General features: G+C 51.0%; 1 protein-coding gene across 2 annotated transcripts in view; it reads left to right on the top strand.

Moving 5' to 3' along the window:
* FHL3 (four and a half LIM domains 3) overlaps positions 1-20,549 on the top strand; it is a 21,060-nt gene extending 511 nt beyond the window's left edge. Inside the window, exons 2-6 of one of the 2 annotated variants that reach the window (XM_015410883.1) lie at positions 15,590-15,780; positions 17,967-18,141; positions 18,242-18,411; positions 19,082-19,268; positions 19,414-20,549. In XM_015410883.1, the coding sequence (XP_015266369.1) occupies positions 15,625-15,780; positions 17,967-18,141; positions 18,242-18,411; positions 19,082-19,268; positions 19,414-19,568 (843 nt within the window). In that variant the 5' untranslated portion in view covers positions 15,590-15,624 and the 3' untranslated portion in view covers positions 19,569-20,549. The remainder of the gene's footprint in view (positions 1-15,589; positions 15,781-17,966; positions 18,142-18,241; positions 18,412-19,081; positions 19,269-19,413) is intronic. The other variant, XM_015410884.1, reaches the window with a different exon arrangement.
* Positions 20,550-21,762: the final 1,213 nt, after the last annotated feature.

The raw sequence follows: 21,762 nt of genomic DNA on the forward strand, positions 1-21,762 counted from the left end.
CGCTGCGACAAACGCGCCCCCCCCCCCCAACGCACGTGTGAATGCACCTCTTAGTTAAATTCAGCCTTTGCTGGGAAATGGACCCAAATGGTCGTCTAAGGCGCTGTGCTTAGCAGTCAGTCTAGTGAGGAAGAGGGGCTGCCTCCCCTTCAAACCAAGGGTGTTGGTAGATTCCAGCTTTGAACGTTCCTTTGCCTTAAAAGAAGAGAACCGGCGAAGCAGAGAGAGAGAGAGCCGGCGCTTCTGTGCTTGCAGGGCTGCTTTTAAGGGAGCGGTCCAGAAAGTGACTTTCTTCGGACAGTCTTTCTGCCCCCCTCTTGCTCCAGCGCGGGTGAATCAGGCCTGCCATTAGGAAAGAAGGAGACCGCAAGCCTGAGCCCTGGCTTGACTCTTTTCTCTCCCCTTGGCGTTGTGGTGCTTGGGACAGAAGAAGCCGGCTGCCTTCCGCAGGGCAGGGGAAAAGATAATCATAAACTAAACTTGGCAGCTGGTTGTGCTTTCATCGTACCCCAACATTTGCACCCTGGGGCAAGCTGCTTCTCCCTCCCTTCTGTTAGGGTGAGCCCTGCCTCTCCATGAAATTCCCTCGCAGAGGAGTTGCTAGGTTTGCGAGACAAGATTTTGCAAACTTCTCTGATCCCCAGCTTTGCATTTTCTCCTTTTGGTGGATGGGTGGGGCAGAAGCTTCTACCCTCTATGGGCTCCCTTTGGAAGACTGAAATGTGGGCTGAATCTGCCATTGACTATTTCCAACCCACTGTGAGGCCCTTGTTGATTAAGTGTTTCTTAGAGTATTTGTGCATATTCACCTGGATTTACTTATTTATTTGACACCAAGTCCCAGTTGACATATGGCGACCCCATGGAGTTTTTTCAAGGTGGTTTGCCATGGCCTGCCTCCACGCCTCAACCCTGGTATTCCTTGATGGTCTCCTTTCTAAACACTGACCAGGGACAATCCTGCTTAGCTTCCAAGATCTGACAAGATCGGGCTAGTCTGGGCCATTGGGTCAGGGCTGGGCTTATACCTGCGCATTAATGTTTTATATGTTGTGAAATGGCATCATACTTCCCCCTAGTGTGTGTTTATTGTGTGGGAGCTACAAAGCTGGGAAGTCGCTTCTCTCTGAAGGCAAGCCAGTGAGAGAGACCTTGAAGGACATTTGTGGCAAATAGATGTGAAGTCAACATAGCCGTTCGAGCTCCCCATTAATTTTTGGTATTCATTAATCCATACCTGCAACCAGTATGCAACTTCTTACTCTGTTTGGTTTCCAAACCAAAGATACTGAAATGTGCTCTGAATGGATGTAGCTCTAAATTTCAATGAAATGGGCTCTAGATAGTATTCTTAATTTGTTTGTTTTTGCTGTTCCAGAGACGTTTCTCTCTGGACTCTTAAAAGAACCCTGTTAATATTTTCTTAGGCATCATACACACACACACACACATTTTTAAAAAAGTCACCTTTCATCTGAATAACAAGTTTCCAGAGTCTGCAGATGTGTTAAATTGACAGCACTTCCTTTGATTTGCTTTTTCAAGGGCTATTTTAGCTTTTTAGAGGGGCAGCTGGGTGACTTGTGACCGGAAAAGAAGTCTGCCCCTGTTTTTTTGTCAGGCCTCTTTCCACAGCTTCCGGAAAGAGCTGGGGGTGGGGAGTCATTCTGTGTGCAGCATCTGCTCCTGCCAGCTGTGCAGAGGAGGAGGAGGAGGGACTTCCTCTTGTCTGTCTGGTAGAGGTCAGGCCTCTGATGGTGTATCACAAGGAAGTCTGTCTTTGTGTCAGGGGCAGTGTTCCCTCTAAGCTGAGTTAATGTGAGCCAGCTCACAGTTTTTTGGCCTCTGGCTCACACATTTTTGCCTCAGCTCAGGAAGGAGGGCTCCAGAGCAAACTGATTTATGCAGCAGGCAAATTGCTCGCTCACGACTTTAATGCCAGTAGCTCACAAAGTTGAATTTTTGCTCACAAGACTCCACAGCTTAGAGGGAACATTGGTCAGGGGTCTGCAACAATGAATTTTAACTTCCTCCCATTAAGATCCCCTTCCTACACACGGGACCCTTGACAGGCTTCTGGGGAGCCCTCCAGCTTAGAAAGAAGGATATCCTTTGGCACAGATTCTGTGGTGAGTGATGGGTGATCACTGTATTGGATGAAGAGCAGCTGAATGGTCAAATCACTACAAACAGAATCCTGGGCAATCTGGAACTTCGGGCCTCCTTTGGTAATGTAAAATGGAGGAGAGGAGAATGACATGATGCATTTTGGTTCCCCATTGGGGAGTAAGGTGGGGAGAGGAGCTGTGGCTCAGAGGTAGAGCATCTGCTTGGCATGGAGAAGGGCCCAGCTGCAATCTCCCGCTAAAAGGATCAGGTGGGAAGACCTCTGCCCGAGACCCTGGAGAGCTGCTGCCAGTCTGTGCAGACAATACTGACTTTGATGGATCAAAGGTCTGGTTCAGTATAAGGCAGCTTCATGTCTATAAATGTAGTAAAATAAAATAAATAACTTACATTCTGGCTTTGTCCTTTGAGAGGGCAGGCAGAAGAGACTTGACAGGGAGAGAGCATCTTTGAAGTAACGGGGCCATAAACTCAAACCTTCCTTGCCCACCACAGGCCCTGCTAATCTGCTCTGAAATGTGGCCCCAGATAGAGTTGATACTCCATGATAAGAACATAAGAGTCTTGCTGGATCAGACCAGTGGTCCATCTAGTCCAGCATCCTGTCTCACACAGGGGCCAACCAGTTCTTCTGGAGGTCCAACAACAGGGCATGGAGGCCTCATGTCACCTCCTGGCACTGGGATTCAGGAGGTTGACTGCCTATGAATGTGGATTCTGATTGTTGCCTTTTCCTTTGCTTAAGGACTTGCTGCTGGGTTTTTGCAGAGATCCTGGCCAGTTGCTGCTGACTAGCCACTCTCTTTGGGCTAGCAGCTAATCTGATCTGACTCTCAATTTGGTGAAGCTGGAAAGACCGCTTCTGGAATGAGCATATATGTGTTTTAAAAGGCCGCCCTCAACTATATAGCAGCAAGCTGTGGCACTAGGCCTGGATATTCTATCCTTTTGCTGCTGTGTCACTAAAGATAAACAAAACAAAAAATTGCATGAGGAATAACCTATTTTGAGGGTACCCTTTTGGGAACAAATCACCCTGTTGCCCTTTGAAGGAAGGGAAACATTGCCAAATTCTTGGACATCACATTATGGCTCTCAAAGGCTGTAAGACAAGCAAGTCAACACTGATGACCTTCAGAACCAGCAAGAGTTGGCAGGAAGCTTTTGTGCTGTAATGAAGTGTGTGTGTGTGTGTGTGAGAGAGAGAGAGAGAGTGTGTGTGAGAGAGAGTGAAGGGGACCACCACGTGATGTGCCTTTAGGCAATGGTGCCTCTCTTTTGGAAATGTGGAGTGCTCTTTTGCAGTCATAGGGGGTTGAATGTGAGAGCCTGAGTTCCAGGGGGCTTAACAGTTTGGTTGTCACTTATAGGCAATAGCTATCTCCTTTGGGTTCTGCTGGTGCATGGGACATTTCTTTGTTTGTTTGAACACATGAAGCTGCCTTATATTAAATTGGTCTATCCAAGTCAGTATTGTCAAGTTAGACTGGCAGCAGCTTGCCAGGGTATCAGGAACAAGTCTTTGATTAATCAACATCAGGATTTTCTACTCAGACTAGCAGTAGCTTGCCAACGTCACAGGCAAAGGTCTTCCACATTACCTGTGGCTTGATCTTTTTCACTGGAGATGCCAGGGATTGAACCTGGGATGTTCTGCATGTCAAATCAGAAGCTTTTCCACTGAGCCACAGCCCTTCTCCGTTTGCATAATTTCTGGGCTACTTTCTTGTGGACAGCATGCTCAAAATGGCTAAGAAATAAATCTGCTACTGTGCAGTCATAATTAATAATAATTACATGCTGTAAAGTTGCAACCTATTTATAGCGAACTCATAAAGTTCCACCTCATGGGGTGTTCAAGGCAAGAGAAGAACAGATGTGGTTTGCCATTGCCTTCCTCTGCATAGCAAGCCTTGTTGGTCTCCCATCCAGGGGTCATTTCCTGCAGGAGCACACAGGAGCGGAACTCCGGCAGTAAAGAGTCCAGGGGGTGGGCACATGCAGCAAACCCCACCCCCTGCTCCCAGTAGCCCTCAGTCAGAGCAAGAAGCAGCCAGGTAAGTTGCAGAGCTCCCACTGCCACCCCGGTTTAAAACAATCCAGTGGCACCTTTAAGACCAAGTTTTATTCAGGTACAAGCTCTCCCTCCTCTGCGAGGACAGATCTGCACGTCCCCCTGCCCAATAGCTAGCAATCCAAAACAGTCCAGTGGAGCCTGAGCGGTGGGTGTTGCCTTCTGACACACTTCCGGTGATGGCAGGGGTTTGGTATATGCTAATGAGTTATGCTAATGAGCTCCTGCACCTCTTTTTCTACGAAATGACCCCTGCTCCCATCCAAGTACAGACCATGGCCAACCCTGGTTAGCATCTGAGCTTGGACTAGTTTATTTAGTCTGCTACAACACAATTATAAAAAATACTATAAACAAGAGAAATCACTGTAAAGCTGACTACAGCAAGTAAAACCAGCTCATTGAAAATGTGTAAAAAGCTCAGTTGAACTTAAAGGCCTTCAAGAATAAATGAGTTTTTTAATAGCTGTTGAAAGTGTTGTGATGAAGGGCCACAAGGAAGATCCCTGGGATGTTCCTCAAAAGCTACCAGGAAAGCCCTCACATCAATCCCCACTAAATGCTCCTGAGATCAGGCAGATCGTTCCCACAAGAGAGTCCCTCAGCTGATCAGAGATCATGGGCAAGAACATGCGGGCTCTTAAGCACACAAAATACATTGTGCAATGCATAATTTTCTGCCCTGAACACTTTTGCAGAATGTTGGGAACAATTTACTGGTATGAACTTGTGGGGATTGACACAGGTGAGGTGTAAAGTTCATGCATCAGATTCCTCAAATCAGTGCCTCCAAGTCCCAACCCAACCCTACAGAGTTACCATAAGTTGGCTGCGACTTGATGGCACCTTCCACCAGCAGTGGCTGAAGGAGGGCTATGCCCTGGGCTTCCTCTGGCCCTGAGTAGTTCTGAGCTCCACAGGCAGAATCCTTGCCACTTGCCAGGAGACCTCTAAGGGCATGCAGAAGATGGCACTGTACTTGGGAAGGGGTTGCCTTATACTGAATCAGACCAGGGGTCAGTTTTGTCTAAGACTGGCAGTGTCTCTCCAGGGTCTCAGGGAAAGGCCTTTCATAACGCCTACTAACTGATCCTTTAACTGGAGATATCAGGGTTTGAACCTGGGACCTTCTGCATTTCAAACAGATACTCTAACCACATAGCCATGCCCCCTTCCCATGCAGAACTACTCGCAAGTAGCCAGTTAGCTCTGTACATTTCCTCTTTTCAGTGTGTCCTTGGAGAACTTGTACGTGGTGTGATGTGAACTGAAAACCGCTCTCTGTGTGCAGCAAGCCTTAAACTGTTTCTCCTATGGGCACTTGGTCCAATGAAGCAGCCCTTTAAAGGATGCCTGCAAAAAGGTTACCTTCTGCAGGCATCCCGTTTCTCTGGCATAACTGACCCATCTTGCAGCTTTCATTTTGTGTGTGATACAAGAGCAGCTGTGGCCTCAAGGTCTCTGCTCTTGGTGAATGTTCGGCATCTCCAGACTAAAAATACAAGCTGCAGAATAGGGGTCCCCTTTGTGTCCAGTCACACGGGTGTCCCAAATGCCCCGGGCAGCTGGCCTCCATCTCCATGTCTTGCACATGTTACAGGCTGTCCTTTCTGCCTGCTGGCATGAGGTGCCTTCCCATTCTTTTCCAAGCTGTGACATCTGCCTTCATGCCCCACCAAGAGTGGCAGTCTTGGGCCCAGTGGAAGAGCCTCTGCTTTGCATGCAGAAGGTCCCTGCTGCTATCCTTGGCATCTCTGGGGTGGAAATGGACCAGGCAGTAGGTGATGTGAAAGACCTCTGCCGGATACCTGGGGGAACCTGTCTGAGTAGGCAAGGCTGATTGAGGGTAGGGTTGCCAGCCCTGGGTTGGGTAATACCTGGAAATTTGGGGGGTGGAGCCTAAGGAGAGCAGGGTTTGAGGAGGGGAGCAGCCTCAGTGGGCATAATGCTATAGAGTCCACCCTCCAAAGCAGCCATTTTCTCCAGGGGGACTGAGCCAGGGAGGCAGTGGGCAGTGTTCCCTCTAAGCTGAGTTAGTGTGAGCCAGCTCACAGTTTTTTAGCCTCTGGCTCACACATTTTTGTCTTCGCTCAGGAAGGAGGGCTCCAGAGCAAACTGATTTATGCAGTAGGCAAATCGCTCGCTCACAACTTTAATGCCGGTAGCTCACCAAGTAGAATTTTTGCTCACAAGACTCCACAGCTTAGAGGGAACATTGGCAGTGGGGCCCTTGGATGACCAAGGGGTAAAAGTAGTACTGAAGGATGATAGGGAAATGGCTGAGAAGCTAAATGCATTTTTTGCCTCCGTCTTCACTGTGGAAGATGAGAAATGCTTGCCCACTCCAGAACCGCTGAGTTTGGGAGGGGTGTTGAAAGACCTGAGTCAGATTGAGGTGACGAGAGAGGAGGTCCTAAAACAGATAGACAACTTAAAAACATAAATCACCAGGCCCAGATGGCATACATCCGAGAGTTCTGAAAGAACTCAAATGTGAACTTGTGGATCTCCTGACAAAAACATGTCATCTTTCCTTAAAATCTGCCTCCATTCCTGAGGACTGGAAGGTAGCTAATGTCACTCCCATCTTTAAAAAGGGTTCCAGAGGAGATCCGGGAAATTACAGGCCAGTCAGTCTGACGTCGATACCGGGTAAATTGGTGGAAACCATTATTAAGGAAAGAATTAGTAGGCACATAGATGAACAAAACCTATTGAGGCAGACTCAACATGGGTTCTGTAAGGGAAGATCTTGTCTCACTAACCTATTAGTGTTCTTTGAGGGGGTGAACAAACATGTGGACAAGGGGGATCCAATAGATATTATTTACCTTGACTTCCAGAAAGCTTTTGATAAAGTTCCTCATCAAAGGCTCATAAGTAAGCTCAAAAATCATGGGATAAAAGGACAAGTCCTTTTATGGATCAAAAACTGGCTAATTAATAGAAAACAGAGAGTGAGTATAAATGGGCAGTTCTCCCAGTGGAGGGGTGTAAGCAGTGGGGTACCACAGGGATCAGTACTTGGTCCACTGCTTTTTAACTTGTTCATTAATGATTTGGAGTTGGGAGTAAGCAGTGAAGTGGCTAAATTTGCGGATGATACGAAGTTGTTCAGGGTGGTGAAAACCAGTGATAAATCAATGGTGCAACCTCATTTGGAATACTGTGTGCAGTTCTGGTCACCACACCTTAAGAAGAATATTATAGCTTTGGAAAAAGTGCAGAAAAGGGCAACTCGAATGCTAAAGGGTTGGAATACTTTCCCTATGAGGAAAAGTTAAAGCGCTTAGGGCTCTTTAGCTTGGAGAAACGACAACTGAGGGGTGACATGATTGAGGTTTATAAGATTATGCGTAGGATAGAGCAGGTAGAGAAAGAAGTACTTTTCTCCCTTTCTCACAATACAAGAACCCGTGGGCACTCAGTGAAATTGCTGAGCGGTCGGGTTAGAACGGATAAAAGGAAGTACTTCTTCACCCAAAGAGTGTTTAACACATGGAATTCACTGCCACAGGAAGTGGTGGCGGCTCCAAGCATGGACGGCTTCAAAAGGGAATTAGATAAGCATATGGAGCAGAGGTCCATCAGTGGCTATTAGCCACAAGGTATAGATAGGGACTCTGGGGCAAGTGATGCTCTGTCTTCTTGGTGCTCGGGGGGGGGTCAACAGTGGGAGGGCTTCTAATGTCCTGGCCCCACTGGTGGACCTCCTGATGGCACCTGGTATTTCTGGCCACTGTGTGATACAGAGTGTTGGACTGGATGGGCCTTTGGCCTGATCCAACATTGGCGTCTCTTATGTTCTTATGTTCTTATATCTCTGCTGCCTGGAGAGCAGCTGTAAAAGTGGGAGATGTCCAGACCCCACCTGGAGTTTGGCAGCTCTAACCGAGGTTCTGATTCAGTATAAGGCAGCTTCCCGTGTGTATGTTTCAGCTTGCAGAGACAACTTTGCATTGTTCAGGGTTTCACCTTCTTGTCCTCCCCTCCCTTCCACTTGATAGTTGCCCTTCATCCTGCCACAAGCAAGGCCTCCGGGGCTGTCCCATCGACTTAGACAGGGGACCCACTGGTGCTGGCTTTGCACAGAATTCAGTGATGGCTGCTTTGCACAGCTGCCTGCTTTTTGCACACCACTGTGCCTCTTGTGCTCAGACCCACCTGGGATCTTAAGCAATCCTCGTGGAGAGCGAGGTTCTGGCAACCAGAGCAGCTTACCTCATCCTGGAAAAATGCTTTGTTACTGAGACTCGGAAAACTGTCTGAGGTTTGTGTCTGAGCTGCCCGGGATGGCGGGTGTCTTTTTGAACCATGGCACAGCGGAGAGCAAAATTGCAGCTGTTTTGGAGCCATGGAGACAGGCAGCCTTCAACAAGGAACTCACTGGCAGGGCAGCAGGTGGCCCAAAGGGGACCTCGGGCTCAAACTGCCACCGACACTTCTGTCTCCATCTTGGAGGGGTGCCAGAGGATCTCCAAGAAAACCCTGGATGACTCACTGACTTGTCAGCACTCAGGACTAATCTGGTTTCGACTCCAACTGAATCCCAAACTTGTGGAGTCTTTCTATTTGGACAAGAGCCTCTTGATAGCTGGGAAGGATGAGGGAGCGGTGAAGGTCAGGACTTCCAGCGAGATGGGGACCAAAATATCAGGCGCGTGGCTCCCTTTCAAATGTCTGTTTGTTGCCAGACTGTCCTTGAGCATTCTGGGAAGGCAGGAACGGAGCCTCCACCCCCCCCCTCACTTGTGAGAGGTGCACAAAGAACTAACTGCCTGTGCATGGTGTGCAAAAGCAAAGGCAATTTACTGCTGTAACTGATTATGCCTTACTGCACCTAGTTGCAAGAGAGGGGACCTGATGTGTGCTTTCACAGACACTGGAGAATGCACTGTCAGTGCCCTTTAGTGATTACAAGTGGATTTTCTTGTGTGAGACAGGAAAATTGCAAAAAATTGCTGAAGTGCATTCAAAGGTAGTACAGCCAAAAGGGGTGTTCAGTTTGCTAGCTGCCCACCATCTTCATAACTGCCTCCCATTAGCTGCTTTCACACACATTGGATAATGCACTTTCAATGCACTTTAATGATTTTTGCAACTGGATTTTCCTGTGTGGAAACAAGATGATCTACTTGTAAACAAGCGCTAAAGTGCCCTGAAAGTGTAAAACGGGAAAATCCAGTTGCAGAAAATCACTAAAGTGCCTTAAAAGTGCATTCAAAGGTAGTGCGACCAAAATGAGTATTCTGTTTGCTAGCTGCCCACCATCCAACTACTGCCTCTCTTGAGCTGCTTTCACACACATTGCATAATGCACTTTTAGTGCACTTTAACAATCACTTCTGGCTGGACTTTCCTGTGCGAAACAGGAAAAATCTGCTTGCAAACAAGCACTAAAGTGCCCTGAAAGTACAAAACAGAAAAATCCAGCAATCGCTAAAGTGCATGGAAAGTATATTGAAAGTGCATTATCCAACATGTGTGAAAGCGGTTTAAGAGAGGCAGTGGGAAGATGGCAGATGGCCAGCAAACTGAACACCCATTTCTGTCACGCTACCACTTGAAGACAGTTGCCAGCTTGCCTTAACTTGGCTCGGCCAGAAAAAGCTAGTGGGTGGCAGTTGTGCCCAACAGATTGATGTGCAGCAAAACACCTGACTTAACGGCACCTTGCCACTTGTGCATATGGCAGGCAGCAGGAGATGTCACTAATATTTATGTGGGTTGCTTTCACTGAAGCAAGCAGAACGGCTGTGGCTGCCGCTGGGGCTTTCAGGGAAGGAAGGGGACTGGGTTTGACCCAGTGGGTATGTTTTTGACCCTGTTCTAATATTTCTGGCCCCTTGAAAAAGAATGCAGGCTTGCAGGTGGTTTCAGCAAGCTTGTTGCTCCATGCCTGTGTAGCAGGGTCTTCACGGGCTCTTGTGCTCCCTGCTTGTTGTGCTGCAGCATGCATCCTACTGCAGTGTGGTGTAGTGGTTAGGAGCGGCAGACTCTAATCTGGAGAACGGGGTTTGATTCCCCACTTCTCCACATGCAGCCAGCTGGGCGACCTTGGGTCAGTCATAGTCCTCTCAGCCCCACCTACCTCACAGGGTGTCTGTTGTGGGGAGAGGAAGGGAAGGTGATTGTAAGCCACTTTGAGACTCCTTTGGGTACTGAAAAAAACTCTTCTTCTTCTTCTTCCTCTCCCATTTCCTCTTCCTCCATCTTCTTCCCTGCTGCTTATAGGGCTGGTGCGGTCAGGGAAAGGGTGCGCAGGTAACTGAGCATGAGTGGTAGAAGAAGGACGCCCAGGCAGGTGGGGGCATGCCAGGCCCCCCAAAACTGGAACTGGCCCTGCTGATGGAGTGCTACCGCTGCTACAGCTTCTGTTTGCAGTGCCCGGCCCAAGAAGGCCCTCTCCACCAAACCCCACCCCACTGCATTAATTCGGTACTGATTTCAGTCTTGTGTCTTGAGATTCTCAGTGCCCGGTGGTCAGGGTAGGGGGTGAAGAATGGAAAAAGGCCCAAGGATTCCATTTCAGCTGACGGTCCCAAAGTTGGGAACTTTGAATGTCTTGGGTACAACACCCCCTCCCCCCCAAGGCAGATTCTCCTTGGCCAAACATCAGTTGTTTGCGGATGTGGCGTGTGGATTGGGGCCAGCTGTCTGGACTGTGCTAAGTGCCTTTCTCCTCTGAAGGTCTGTTGCAACCCCAGATCTGCCTTGGTTTACCAGACGTGACGTGTCTGTGGAGTGGCTCCTTCTTTAAGTAGAGCAGAGTGCATTGTCCTGCAGTCTGCTGAAGAAGAGGCAGTCTCTGGCAGAACTCAGATTGCTGGCCTTCTCCCTCAGGCCTTTGCCCTCTCAAATCTTGCCTAGGGAGGGGGGGTTGTCTTTGCAGACAAGAGCATGTCTCCTGCTAATCTTCTGGAGCCTGGACTCCCAGGCACCTTTTTGGAGTCTTTACTGATTTCCCAGAGGAACTGAATGTTTTGACTTGGGCCAACCGAGGGGGTCAAAGTCTGTGTTTGCCAGGGGAGCAGCTCTTCAAGAAGAGCGGCTGCGTTCAGAACAGCTTCACGGATCACTTATGAAGGCATAATGAAGGCCTAAAAGTATGAACTGCTCTCCACCCCCACCCCCACCTCGCATGGGTCTTGGAGAAAGAACTTGGCAAGAAGCAAGGGTCTCCGATTCCCACAGGGAAATGTTTGCAGTGGTACAGAGGGATTTGCAGTTGGCTCAAGCTTGCCCTGGGAGCGTAATTGATAGCAGATGGAGCCTGCCCAGCTCTCTCTCCAGGACTGGAACATCTCAGCTGTACAGCTGGAAATGCCATCTAGTTTTACTCTGAGGAGGGGGAGGAGGAAGTGCTCCCTTTGTTGGCTGCAGGACCCGCTCTGGTCTGTGCTGCCTCTTAAAAGGGGGTGTGTCTGCCTGCCCCTTGCGAAACAGATGGTCTGGATTTCTCAGCCCACAGTGGGGCACAGTAACCTGAGAAGCATCCCTTTTGGTGGGTAGGAAACATTCCCAAATCATGAAGCGTGCTGGAGAGGGAACTCCAGTTCTCTTCCAGATTAAATGCACCAGGATTCTCTCCTCTCCCCCCCCCCCCCCCCCACCGCATGGCCTCCCTTGACCTCTTGCTTGCCGTGGTGTCAGCTGGACAGAGTCCAAGTACAAAAGGCGCCTCTAGCCCCCCAGAAGCCACAAGCGCTTTCGCTCTCTGTGATACCTGATCCACGTCCCTCCCCCCTTGGAAAGGCTCCCTCCGGAGAAGCAGTTCTCCAAACAAAGAGCCGTAAGCGAGAGAGCAACTGTTTTGACCAAATTTGGGGAAAAAAGAGTTCCCTTTCGCCTTTGTGCAGACATGGAGAGCAATGGCCCTTTCTTGCGCCAGCAAGCTGCCTTATTTTTCACACCATTGTGTGTGTGATTGCACAATTGCAGCACACCAGCTCCCACTCATACACACAACTCGATCTACATCCAGTCCCAAGCCCTGTTGACCTGAGGAGTGTTTTCAGAAATGGTTCCCAGGAAGGGCCGGATCTGATTCTCATTTCCTCAGCTAATGGTTCTTTACTTGACACAAGGGGAGACCTTTGGAGAGAAGGGCTGTGGCTCAGGGGTAGAGCATCTGCTTGGAATGCAGGAGGTCCCAGGTTCAACCCCGGTATCTCAGGTTAAAGGGATCAGGTAGTAGGCGAGACCTGAGACCCTGGAGAGCCACTGCCAGACTGAGTAGATGATACTGAACTTGACGGGCCAAGGGTCAGGCAGCTTCAGGTATTCAGTGTAGAGACTGTCATTCAGCAAAGGCTGGGGAGATCTTAAACTGCCTGCTCTGTTTCTGCCTGTTGGTCAGACCCGCAAGTTATATGCCCCCCCCCCCGGCCCAGCTGTATGCAAGAACTCCTTGTCCACCCCCAGCGGTTGGTGTATTATCCCCACTTTCCTTGGGACAGTCACCCCCCCAGCTGTACATAGATTATGCACAAGGACATGAGAAACCCACAACAAGTCATCCTCTGGTTTAAGCCTGGCCATCAGGACCACAGCACACCCATGTCCCATACGCAAAGAGCATTGTGGGGTGGCTGTGTTGTTTTCTACTAGCCTCTCCTGCTAAAGAGCCAATTTTCCATAATTTACTTCCCAATGGACCATGCTTTTCTGGTGGTGGGAGCTGCTGGAAGGAAGTTTGCTCTTGACCTTAACTGGGCATGAACCTGGGACATCATGTGTCACGTGCCCCAGTGTGCATTTAGCAGTGCCAAAGAAAAGCGGTAGGCCTTTTCCAAGTCCCAAAGCCAAGACCAGTTGGTTTCTTGGTTGGGTTTGCTTGATGTGAGTGTTGCAGGGGAATGCCTTTTCTGTGTGTCCGGGGAGTTGTTTCCTCCTGTCCTCCTCTGAAAACAGCTTCTGGCTCTGGGGGATGACCAAGGTTGCGAGCCCTAGGTTAAGGAAGTATCTTGAGGGGTGGAGCCTGGAGAGGGTGGGGCTTGAGGAGAGGAGCGACCTCAGTGGGATACAATGCCATAAGAGTCCATCCTCCAAAGCAGCCCTAATCTCCAAGGGAATTGATCTCTGTCATCTGGGAGTCTGTCGAAATACTGGGTGATCTCCAGGCAGCACCTGAAGGTTGGCATCCCTAGGTTTTCAGAAGTAGTTGCACTAGAAGCATATGTTGTTCACATCTACTGACATACTCCCCCACCTGCACTGTAAAGTTCATTGCCAGGTATTTGTGTATATATGTATTTTCTGTAACATAAAGCAGGCAATTGGGGTGGGGGAGGTCCCCATCAAGGGAGGGGCTGTACAGTTAGGGTTGCCAGCTCTGAGTTGGGAAAGTCCTGGAGATTTGGGGGTGGGACCTCAGCAGGGTACAATGCCATAAGAGTCCACTCTCCAAAGCAGCCCTGATCTCTGTAGCCTGGAGATGAGTTGTAATTCCAGGAGATCTCCAGCCACCACCTGGAAGTTTGCAGACCACAAACAAAACTGTACAAAAGTACTAGACAACAAATAGTGTCTTTAAAATGAATTAATATTTTCGATTACAATCTTTTGTCACATAGTCACAAAAGAAGCGGCCTAGGTTGCTGTTTGTTTCCTCTGACTTCTTCAGGCCATGGTCTTAATGGTGGAGCTGTGAATACATATTGATGCTTATAAACAAATTCCATACTGTATAAAATAGATCATGTATACATATTCAAAATGCAGTCATGGAGACAGCAACCTAGGCAGTTTTGTTTGGTGGTTTGCATTCTTGCATACACTGTATATCCACTGGTGGTTGATTATTACCACCTGGAATCTGACAACCCCGTGTACAGCCTATTGCTCAGCGCCCTGCCTGGCAGACCCAAGGTGCGTTGCTCTGCCTCACTTCCAGCTGCCGTCGCACCACAAAGTACGTCACGGACTCTTTGGCATGGCAGTTGTATTAGTGAGAGCCAGACTGGCGTTTGACTCACCCTCCGACACCAAAGGATTGCAGTTGCCTCTTTCCCCTCCCACGTTTTGGCTTTGTTTTAAAAGGACTGCACCGTCACCATTTCCCGCTGACCCGACTCGCAGCTTGCCCTTGCAGGTCTCTGGCAGGCTAGCCCGGGCACGTCCCGCAAGCTCTTTGCCTGATCAGCCAGACGGAGTTTAGGCCTTGGCAGTACAGTGAACAAGGAGATGCTAGAGGCAGCGGCTGGGTCAGGGGGAGGGGCGGGGAAGAGAGCTCCTTCCAGCCCCAGGCAGAGGCCCCATCACGCGGCTGCTGAGCAGGAACAAGGGGAGTCTTGCCCAGCAGGGAGGTTGACTGATCTTCTCCCCATCCTGACCTGTGGCGGGAATCCCAGTTCTTGGGGGCAGCACCTGGCTGGGATTCCTGGGCAATCAGAGTGAAGGTCACAGAACATGTCTGTGTGCTGTTCGGAGGAAGTGCAGCTCAAAGAGGGCCCAACTGAGGGCCTCCAATTTAAGCAAAGTTGGATTGGAGAGGCATTTTGGCTCAGCAGGTCCCAGGTTTGATTCCCAGCATCTCCAGTTAAAGGATCTGGCAGTAGGTGATGTGAAGGACCTCTGCATGGGACCCTGGAGCTGCTGCCAGTCTGAGTAGGCAATACTGACTTGGGTGGACCAAGGGTCTGATTCAGTATAAGGCAGCTTCACGTGTTCAGGAGTGTAGTTCCACTTGTGCGATACTTAGTTCTTGTGCAATACCTAGTGCTTCCCTCCTTATGTATTATATAGGGCCCATAAATTGGTTGTGGAAGGTCTTGCACTGATCTTGATGGACCAAGGGTCTGATTCAGTACAAGTCAGCTTCATTTGTGTTCATGTAGATGCAACAGATGGGTGGGAGGGAGAGGCGAGTAGAGCTGTTGGCTGAGCCCTTGAAGCTGGTCTTGTGCTCTGCACTCTTTCTCCCCTCCAGTTCCCACCAGTCTCTCCCATTTTCTTTCAGCTGAGTGCCCTCACTCTCTCTCACTCACTCTGTCTGCCCCTCCATTGGACTTGCAGTATGTTGCACTGGCCTTGCCTTGGAGTTTCTGATGCACCCAGCCGAGACCAGGCTTTCCTGGGACAAAGAGCGGCTGGGGAGGGTGCTCTTCATAAAACTGGCAAAGGGAGAAAAGGCTTTTCACTTGTGTGATTCCCCCCCCCCTTGCAACATTCCAAATTGCCATTTTTTGTCTTTCATGGGGTTTCAGTCTCCTCCAAAAGATGATCTCTGTGCAATGTGGGGTGTGGAGAAACCATTGTTAGCTTAGAATCGGTTTCTCTGGAGAGAGATGGACGTCCCAGATGCCAGCCCCTCTGTCCCTTGCAGGCTGTCCACAGTCTTCCCAGTGGCTTGGAACTCTCACTGACCATGTTACCTTTTCTCCCCAGAAGGCGTGTGGGCGGGCGGCATCTTGGCCGGCATCATGACGGAGGGGTTTGATTGTGCAAGCTGCAAGGAGACCCTCTACGGGCGCAAGTACATCCAGGTGGAAGAAGGGCCGTTCTGCATCCCTTGCTACGACACCCGCTTTGCCAACACCTGTGACGAGTGCAAGGAGCTCATTGGGCATGACTGCAGGGTAAGCCCAGCCCCACAGCTGCTGAGTCATCATTGCCCACAAGTTATTTATACCTCTCCTTTCTTCCCCGTGGGGATTCAGAGCAGCTTATATAATTCCTCTCCTCCATTTTATCCTCACAACAACCCTGTGAAGTAGGGTAGGCGGAGAAACTGTGACTGGCCCAGCGAGCTTCCACAGCATGAGTGGGGATCTGAACCTGGATCTTCCAGATACTAGTCTGACACTCTGAACCACTACACTATGCTGGATCTGAGGCAGAGAGCTTGAAAGCTTATACCCTGGACAGACTTGTTGGTCTTTAAGGGGGTACTGGATTCAGATCATTCAGGGGTTAAATCAGGCATTCAGGCATTGCTAGGGAGATCTCTAAGCGAACACCACCATCAGGGGGATCACATCTGCTCGGTGTAGTGATTAAGAGCGTGGACTCTAATCTGGGAGAACCTTCTCTGGTCCAGCAAAGCAGCTCTTCTTATCCACAACAGCTAAATGGAGCCTCCATGCCCAAGGCAGTATATCTTTGAAGACCAGTCGTGGCAACGGAGGGAGCCAGGGAGGGTGCTGTTTGTGCACTTCCTGAATGCTCAGCCTGACCACTCTGGGGGACGGCATGCTGGGAGTTTGGTCTGGTAGAACAGGGCTGCTCAGGGGCTCAAGAGCATTTCCACCTCGAAAAGGTTGCCATGGATCAGCCCGCCATCGGCGCTGCATTCCTCACCCTCCTGAGGCTTGGCAACGGGTGCCAGTGATGCAGGTTTCTCGTTCTGGCCTGTTCTGCCTAGCAAGATGCTCTGCACTGATACAGGCCTGATTTCCTCCCTATCCCCCGCTCTGCCACTCCTCTTCAGAATTGCTCCTTGGTGCCCATGCTAGCAGTAAGAGAGAGCGGTGCCATTCTGCCGAGGGCATCAGGTTGCCACCCCCCAGGTGGGGCCTGGAGATCTCCCAGAAATATTTATTTATTTATTTTATTAACTTTATTAATTACCCACCCTGCAAGAAGGCTCTGGGTGATTTACAGCCTTAAAAGTAGTTTAAAATACAATCAGCATAAAATTATCACAATAAATTAACCAGTCCAGATGGCGATATAAACCCCTTTTGCTGGCTACAGTGCTGTCTGTGCAGCAGGGCAGGGAAGGGCATGTGGGGGTCATAGGAAGAAAAAGAGGGTGCCAGTTTTAACCATTGTTGCCCTCAACTAAAAACCTGTTGCTGCCCTCAACTAAACATCTTCGCCTTACAGGCCCTGCCGAATTGCATCAGATCCCGCAGGGCCCTGATGTGGTTCGGCAGAGAGTTCCACCAGGTCGGGGCCAGGACTGAAAAGGCCCCGGCCCTAGTCGCGGTCAGCCGGACCTCCCTAGGGCCAGGGATCACCAGCAAGTTGTTCTGATCTCAGGTACATAGGTCACCGATTGCTCATGGCCTTAAAGGTCAGTACCAAAACCTTGAACCTGACTCGGTATTCTACTGGTAACCAGTGTAGCTGGCACAGCACAGGTTGTATATGTGCTGTCCATGGCGTTCCCACTGGGACTCATGTCACCACATTCTGGACTGATATTCATACCATACGGATCAGTTCCCCTGGAGAAAATGGCAGCTTTGGAAGGTGGACTCAGCCAGAATTCTTGTTGCTCAGTGTTGGAAGGCAGAGAAATTACCCACTAGAGAAGAGTTGGTTACTACAATATCTGAACTTGCAGAAATGGATAAATTGAATATGATACTTTCAGGAAAAGATGGAAAAGCTTTTCAAAAAAGATGGTATAGAGTTAACAAATGGTTTGGAAAGAATGTTTAACGTAAACTCCAAAAAATGAGTTATGTACTGTATTTTTGTTTTTGCTTTTGTAACATAAAAAACCTACAAATAAATTCAATAATAAAAAAGGAAGGTGGACTCTATGGCATTATGCACCACTGAGGCCTCTCCCCAAACCCTGCCCTCTGCAGGCTTTACCCCCCAAATCTCCAAGAATTTCCCAACCTGAAGTTGGCAACCCTAGCTTGCCTCCCTGACTTGCAGTAGCCCACTAAAGAGAGCCCCGGGGGGGGGGGGGCCCCTTGTCCTATGCGACAGTGTAGAGTAGGCTGTGGCTCAGTCTCTGCACTTTGGCTGCCAGAGCAGGCAGGGTGGGGGAGCCTCTTCATTCAATCCTCTCTTTCTTCCCCCCCAGGAGCTCTACTACGAAGACCGCCACTACCACGAAGGCTGCTTCCGGTGCTTCCGCTGCGACCGCTCCCTGGCCGATGAGCCCTTCACTTGCCAGGGGGAGGAGCTTCTCTGCAACGACTGCTACTGCCGAGAGTTCTCCTCCCAGTGTGTGGCCTGCCAGCAGATAGTCATGCCAGGTACGATGCTGGCCAGCTGGAAAGGGATAGGTGGGCAGGTTCAGGGGGAGTCCACCGCATCCCTGCGGTGCTCTAATCCCTGGTGCTTCCTTCGCCACAGGCTCCCGGAAGCTGGAGTACAATGGGCAGACGTGGCACGAGCATTGCTTCCTGTGCAGCAGCTGCCAGCAGCCCATTGGGGCACACTCCTTCATCCCCGACCAGCAGGACTACTACTGCGTCCCCTGCTATGAGAGCAAGTTCGCCCCCCGTTGCACACGCTGCAAGAAGGTCAGTGCGGGGTGCGTGTGTGAGGGAATTCCCACAGACCTTCAGGTGGGGTGTAGTAGGGTCGCTGACCTCCAGGTGGGGCCCGGAGGTCTCCTGTTATTACCATTGACCTCCAGACAACAGAGATCAGTTCCCCTGGAGGAAAAGTTGCTTTGGAAGGTGGTCTCTATGGCATTGAACCCTGGTGAGGTTCTTCCCCTCCCCAAATATCCTGCCCTCTCCAGGCTCCATCCCCCAAATCTCCAGGTATTTCCCACCCAGAGCTGGCAACCCTAGAAAGCAGGACTGCCTGGCACTGCCTGGTAATTGGCAGAAGGGTTGCTGGGGGGGGGGGGACAAGCTCACAGGACAAAAATTAAAAGTAAATACAGTCTCATAAGCTTACTGGAAGTTAATTTAGGAAGTGGCAAAGGGTAGTTCTAGGAAACTATAGTTTCCGGTAGCTCTAGGAATGGCTGGAAACGCTATGTCACTTCCTATATGAACATGAAGTAAGTACACCAGGCGGCTTTCCCCCCTTTTTTATCCCGCTGCCCTTCCAAGCGGTGGTGCACAACAGGACCGGGGGGGGGGGGGGGCACCCCCCCCCCCCCCACCAGGGGCTTGCCAGCCCTATGGAGAGGGAATCTGTGCAGAGCTTCCAATACCAACACTGCTACTGTGCCCACAGTCGCTGACCAAGGGAGGTGTGACCTACCGGGACGAGCCGTGGCACAAGGAGTGCTTTGTCTGCACCAGCTGCAGGGTGCCCCTGGCTGGGCAACACTTCACCTCCCAGGATGACCAGCCGTACTGCGTGAAATGCTTTGGGAACCTCTATGCCAAGAAGTGCAGCGCGTGCACAAAACCCATCACGGGTGAGTGGGGGGTCCCCCCTCCTACTAGCTGGCCTGGCAAAGGTGCCTCCCTGGAAGGTGGGCTGTCTGGTTGCCACGGGGTGGGGCGGGGGTGGAGCCAGGAGGCAGCTCTGCCCAGGCGTCCTCTGAGGGTTCTCTTCCGCAGGGTTCGGTGGGGGCAAATACGTCTCCTTCGAGGATCGACACTGGCACCACAACTGCTTCAGCTGCTCCCGCTGCGCCACCTCGCTGGTGGGGAAAGGCTTCATCCCCGAGAATGAGGAGATCCTCTGCCGCGACTGTGCCAGCAGCGACCTCTGAAATGCCACCAGGCACCTGTCCTGCAGGCTTTGTGTGTGCCCAAGTCCTGTCCTGGAGCAACGGGGCAGGAGGGGACGGGCGGATGCCCCTCCCCAGGAAGGTTTCAATCCCTGTTCCCTATGGCCTGCGTGGTGGCTGATCTCAGGCTTGCTCACGCCGGCCGTCCCTGTGATATAGCACTCCCCCCTCACCACCCACCCTGAGAGCCAGCAAGGCATTTTGCAGTTCTCCGCAAGTCTGCGATTAGCGGTCCCGGCTGGAGGGGGGCGGAATGTCCAATCTGGAGGGGGCTGTGGGCCAGGCAGGACTTGGCTCAACTTTCAGAGAAGACCCTCTAGAATCCAAAGCTGCCCCACCTTTTGAGGTTTTGGCAAAATGATCCCCCAGCTGGTGATGCAGACAACTCCTTTTCCCACAGCAAAAGTCAAACCTAGCCGGCTTGCAGGCAGGGGAGGGAGGGTAACAAAAAGGAAAACGCTCCTCCTCCCCCCCCCCAGTGCACACCCAGAGAGAGAGAGAGAGAGGGGGCTGCTGTTGCTTCTCCTTCCACCTGTCTCACTAAGCGAGGCCAGAAACCTGAGGACACCTGGAAGGTTTGGGCCCTTTTGTCTGAGTCACCAACACAACCTCTGTGCTGAAGGGGAATGCAAAGGGAAAAAAGAGGAGCAGACAGAGAAGACCTCTCGGGCTCCAAACACTGGCCTTTCCACCCAAGGCAAGAGGGCCTCAGCCCAGCAGTGGCTGGGGGGGGCACCCATGACAGTTCTGCCATGCCAGGAGAGCATGCAAAGCTGAACCTCCTGGCCTGAGCAGAGCTCCCAGGGTTTCCTTCCTTTTCTTGGGGGGGGGGTTGTTTCTTTCTTTCCTTTCTCCTGGTGGGGAGACGAAGCGGCGGATGTCCCCTCCCACCCCTCTGGAGGAAGATTCTGCATGTCACCAACCCTCAGAACCTTTGCGGGGGATCAAGCACCAGCTCTTTCAAGGTTTCCCTTGTCGGGGTTGTCGGGGGGGGGGGGGGGGTTGCTTCCTTATAGCCCTGTTCACTGCCAGTAACTGTATGTACCCTTCCCACTTCTGGCATTGAATAATAAACCATGTTAATGGACCATGAGTATTACTGGTGTCTTGGGCGGGGAGGGGGCGGCTAACATTGCCTTTGGTTCCTCTGAAATCTGTGGTCTCTCCTTTTTCTTGAGCAGTTCGTAAAGCCGCTTGCTGGGTTTTGCTATAAGGATGGAAAATGGACTGTCTCCGTCCTCTTCCCCTCCCCTGGTTTCCTTGCCCAGTCGTCGGCCTGGTGCTTCCTGGGCTTACAGTCAACAGCTTTCATGAGGCTCCGCTGCAAACAGAAGCTGAGCTTTCCTTGAAATCCCAGGCCTGCCTGTGTGCCCTGTCAGCCCTCCGGAAGCAGAGCCCCTCCCTCTGCCCATTCTTAAAGTCCCCCAAGGTACATTCTGGTGCTGCTGGTGGTGGTGTGACTCTAGCAGCCCCCTCCCTTTGATTCTGTCCATGTGCTGCGTTCCCTTTTATTCACAATAATCTTTCCAGATGTGGCTGCCATTGAAACTTTTTTGAGGAGAGGGGGAGTGCTTGGCCCAGATAACAATCAGCTCCACACACACACACACCCCCCCACACACACACGCTCACACAGCTTGTCTTGCAGTGTTTGCCCCTGGGATCCAGTAACTGGTGCTGTTCTCCAAAAAAGGAAACGGCCCATCTGTCTGTGGCCGGCAACATCTGGATTCCATCCCAATGTGAAGGGGTGGTGACTCACTTAATGAGGGGGAGAGGGGGGAGGTAATGCAAGGAAGGCTTGGAGCGGGGCGGTGGGGGTGGGCCCAGCAGCGCCGCTGGGTGAGGGAGCAAAGTTGGAAAGGGGCCCAGCCCCAGTGAGTGAGAAAGCCCACAGTGGGGGGCAGTGTGTGTGTGTGGGGGGGGGGGGAGAAAGCAGCCCCAGGCACGCAAGCCCATCAGGCACCACAGCCTGCCTCACCTTTCCTTCCCCTCACCTAGCAAGGGGGCAGAAGAAGCCATGTAGAGCCTTTCTGGCTGCACATTCAAGGCTAGCCCTCAGTAACAGGCTATGCAGACTGCCTCCTTATTGTGTCCCTTGTATTGTGTCCTCACCCATGGCCCACTGCGGTGGACCGGGTGCTTCAGGCTGAGACACCCATTTCATGCCAACCAT

The sequence above is a fragment of the Gekko japonicus genome, unplaced genomic scaffold, assembly GCF_001447785.1.
Source record: "Gekko japonicus isolate JY-2015 unplaced genomic scaffold, Gekko_japonicus_V1.1 scaffold99, whole genome shotgun sequence".
Taxonomy (NCBI): domain Eukaryota; kingdom Metazoa; phylum Chordata; class Lepidosauria; order Squamata; family Gekkonidae; genus Gekko; species Gekko japonicus.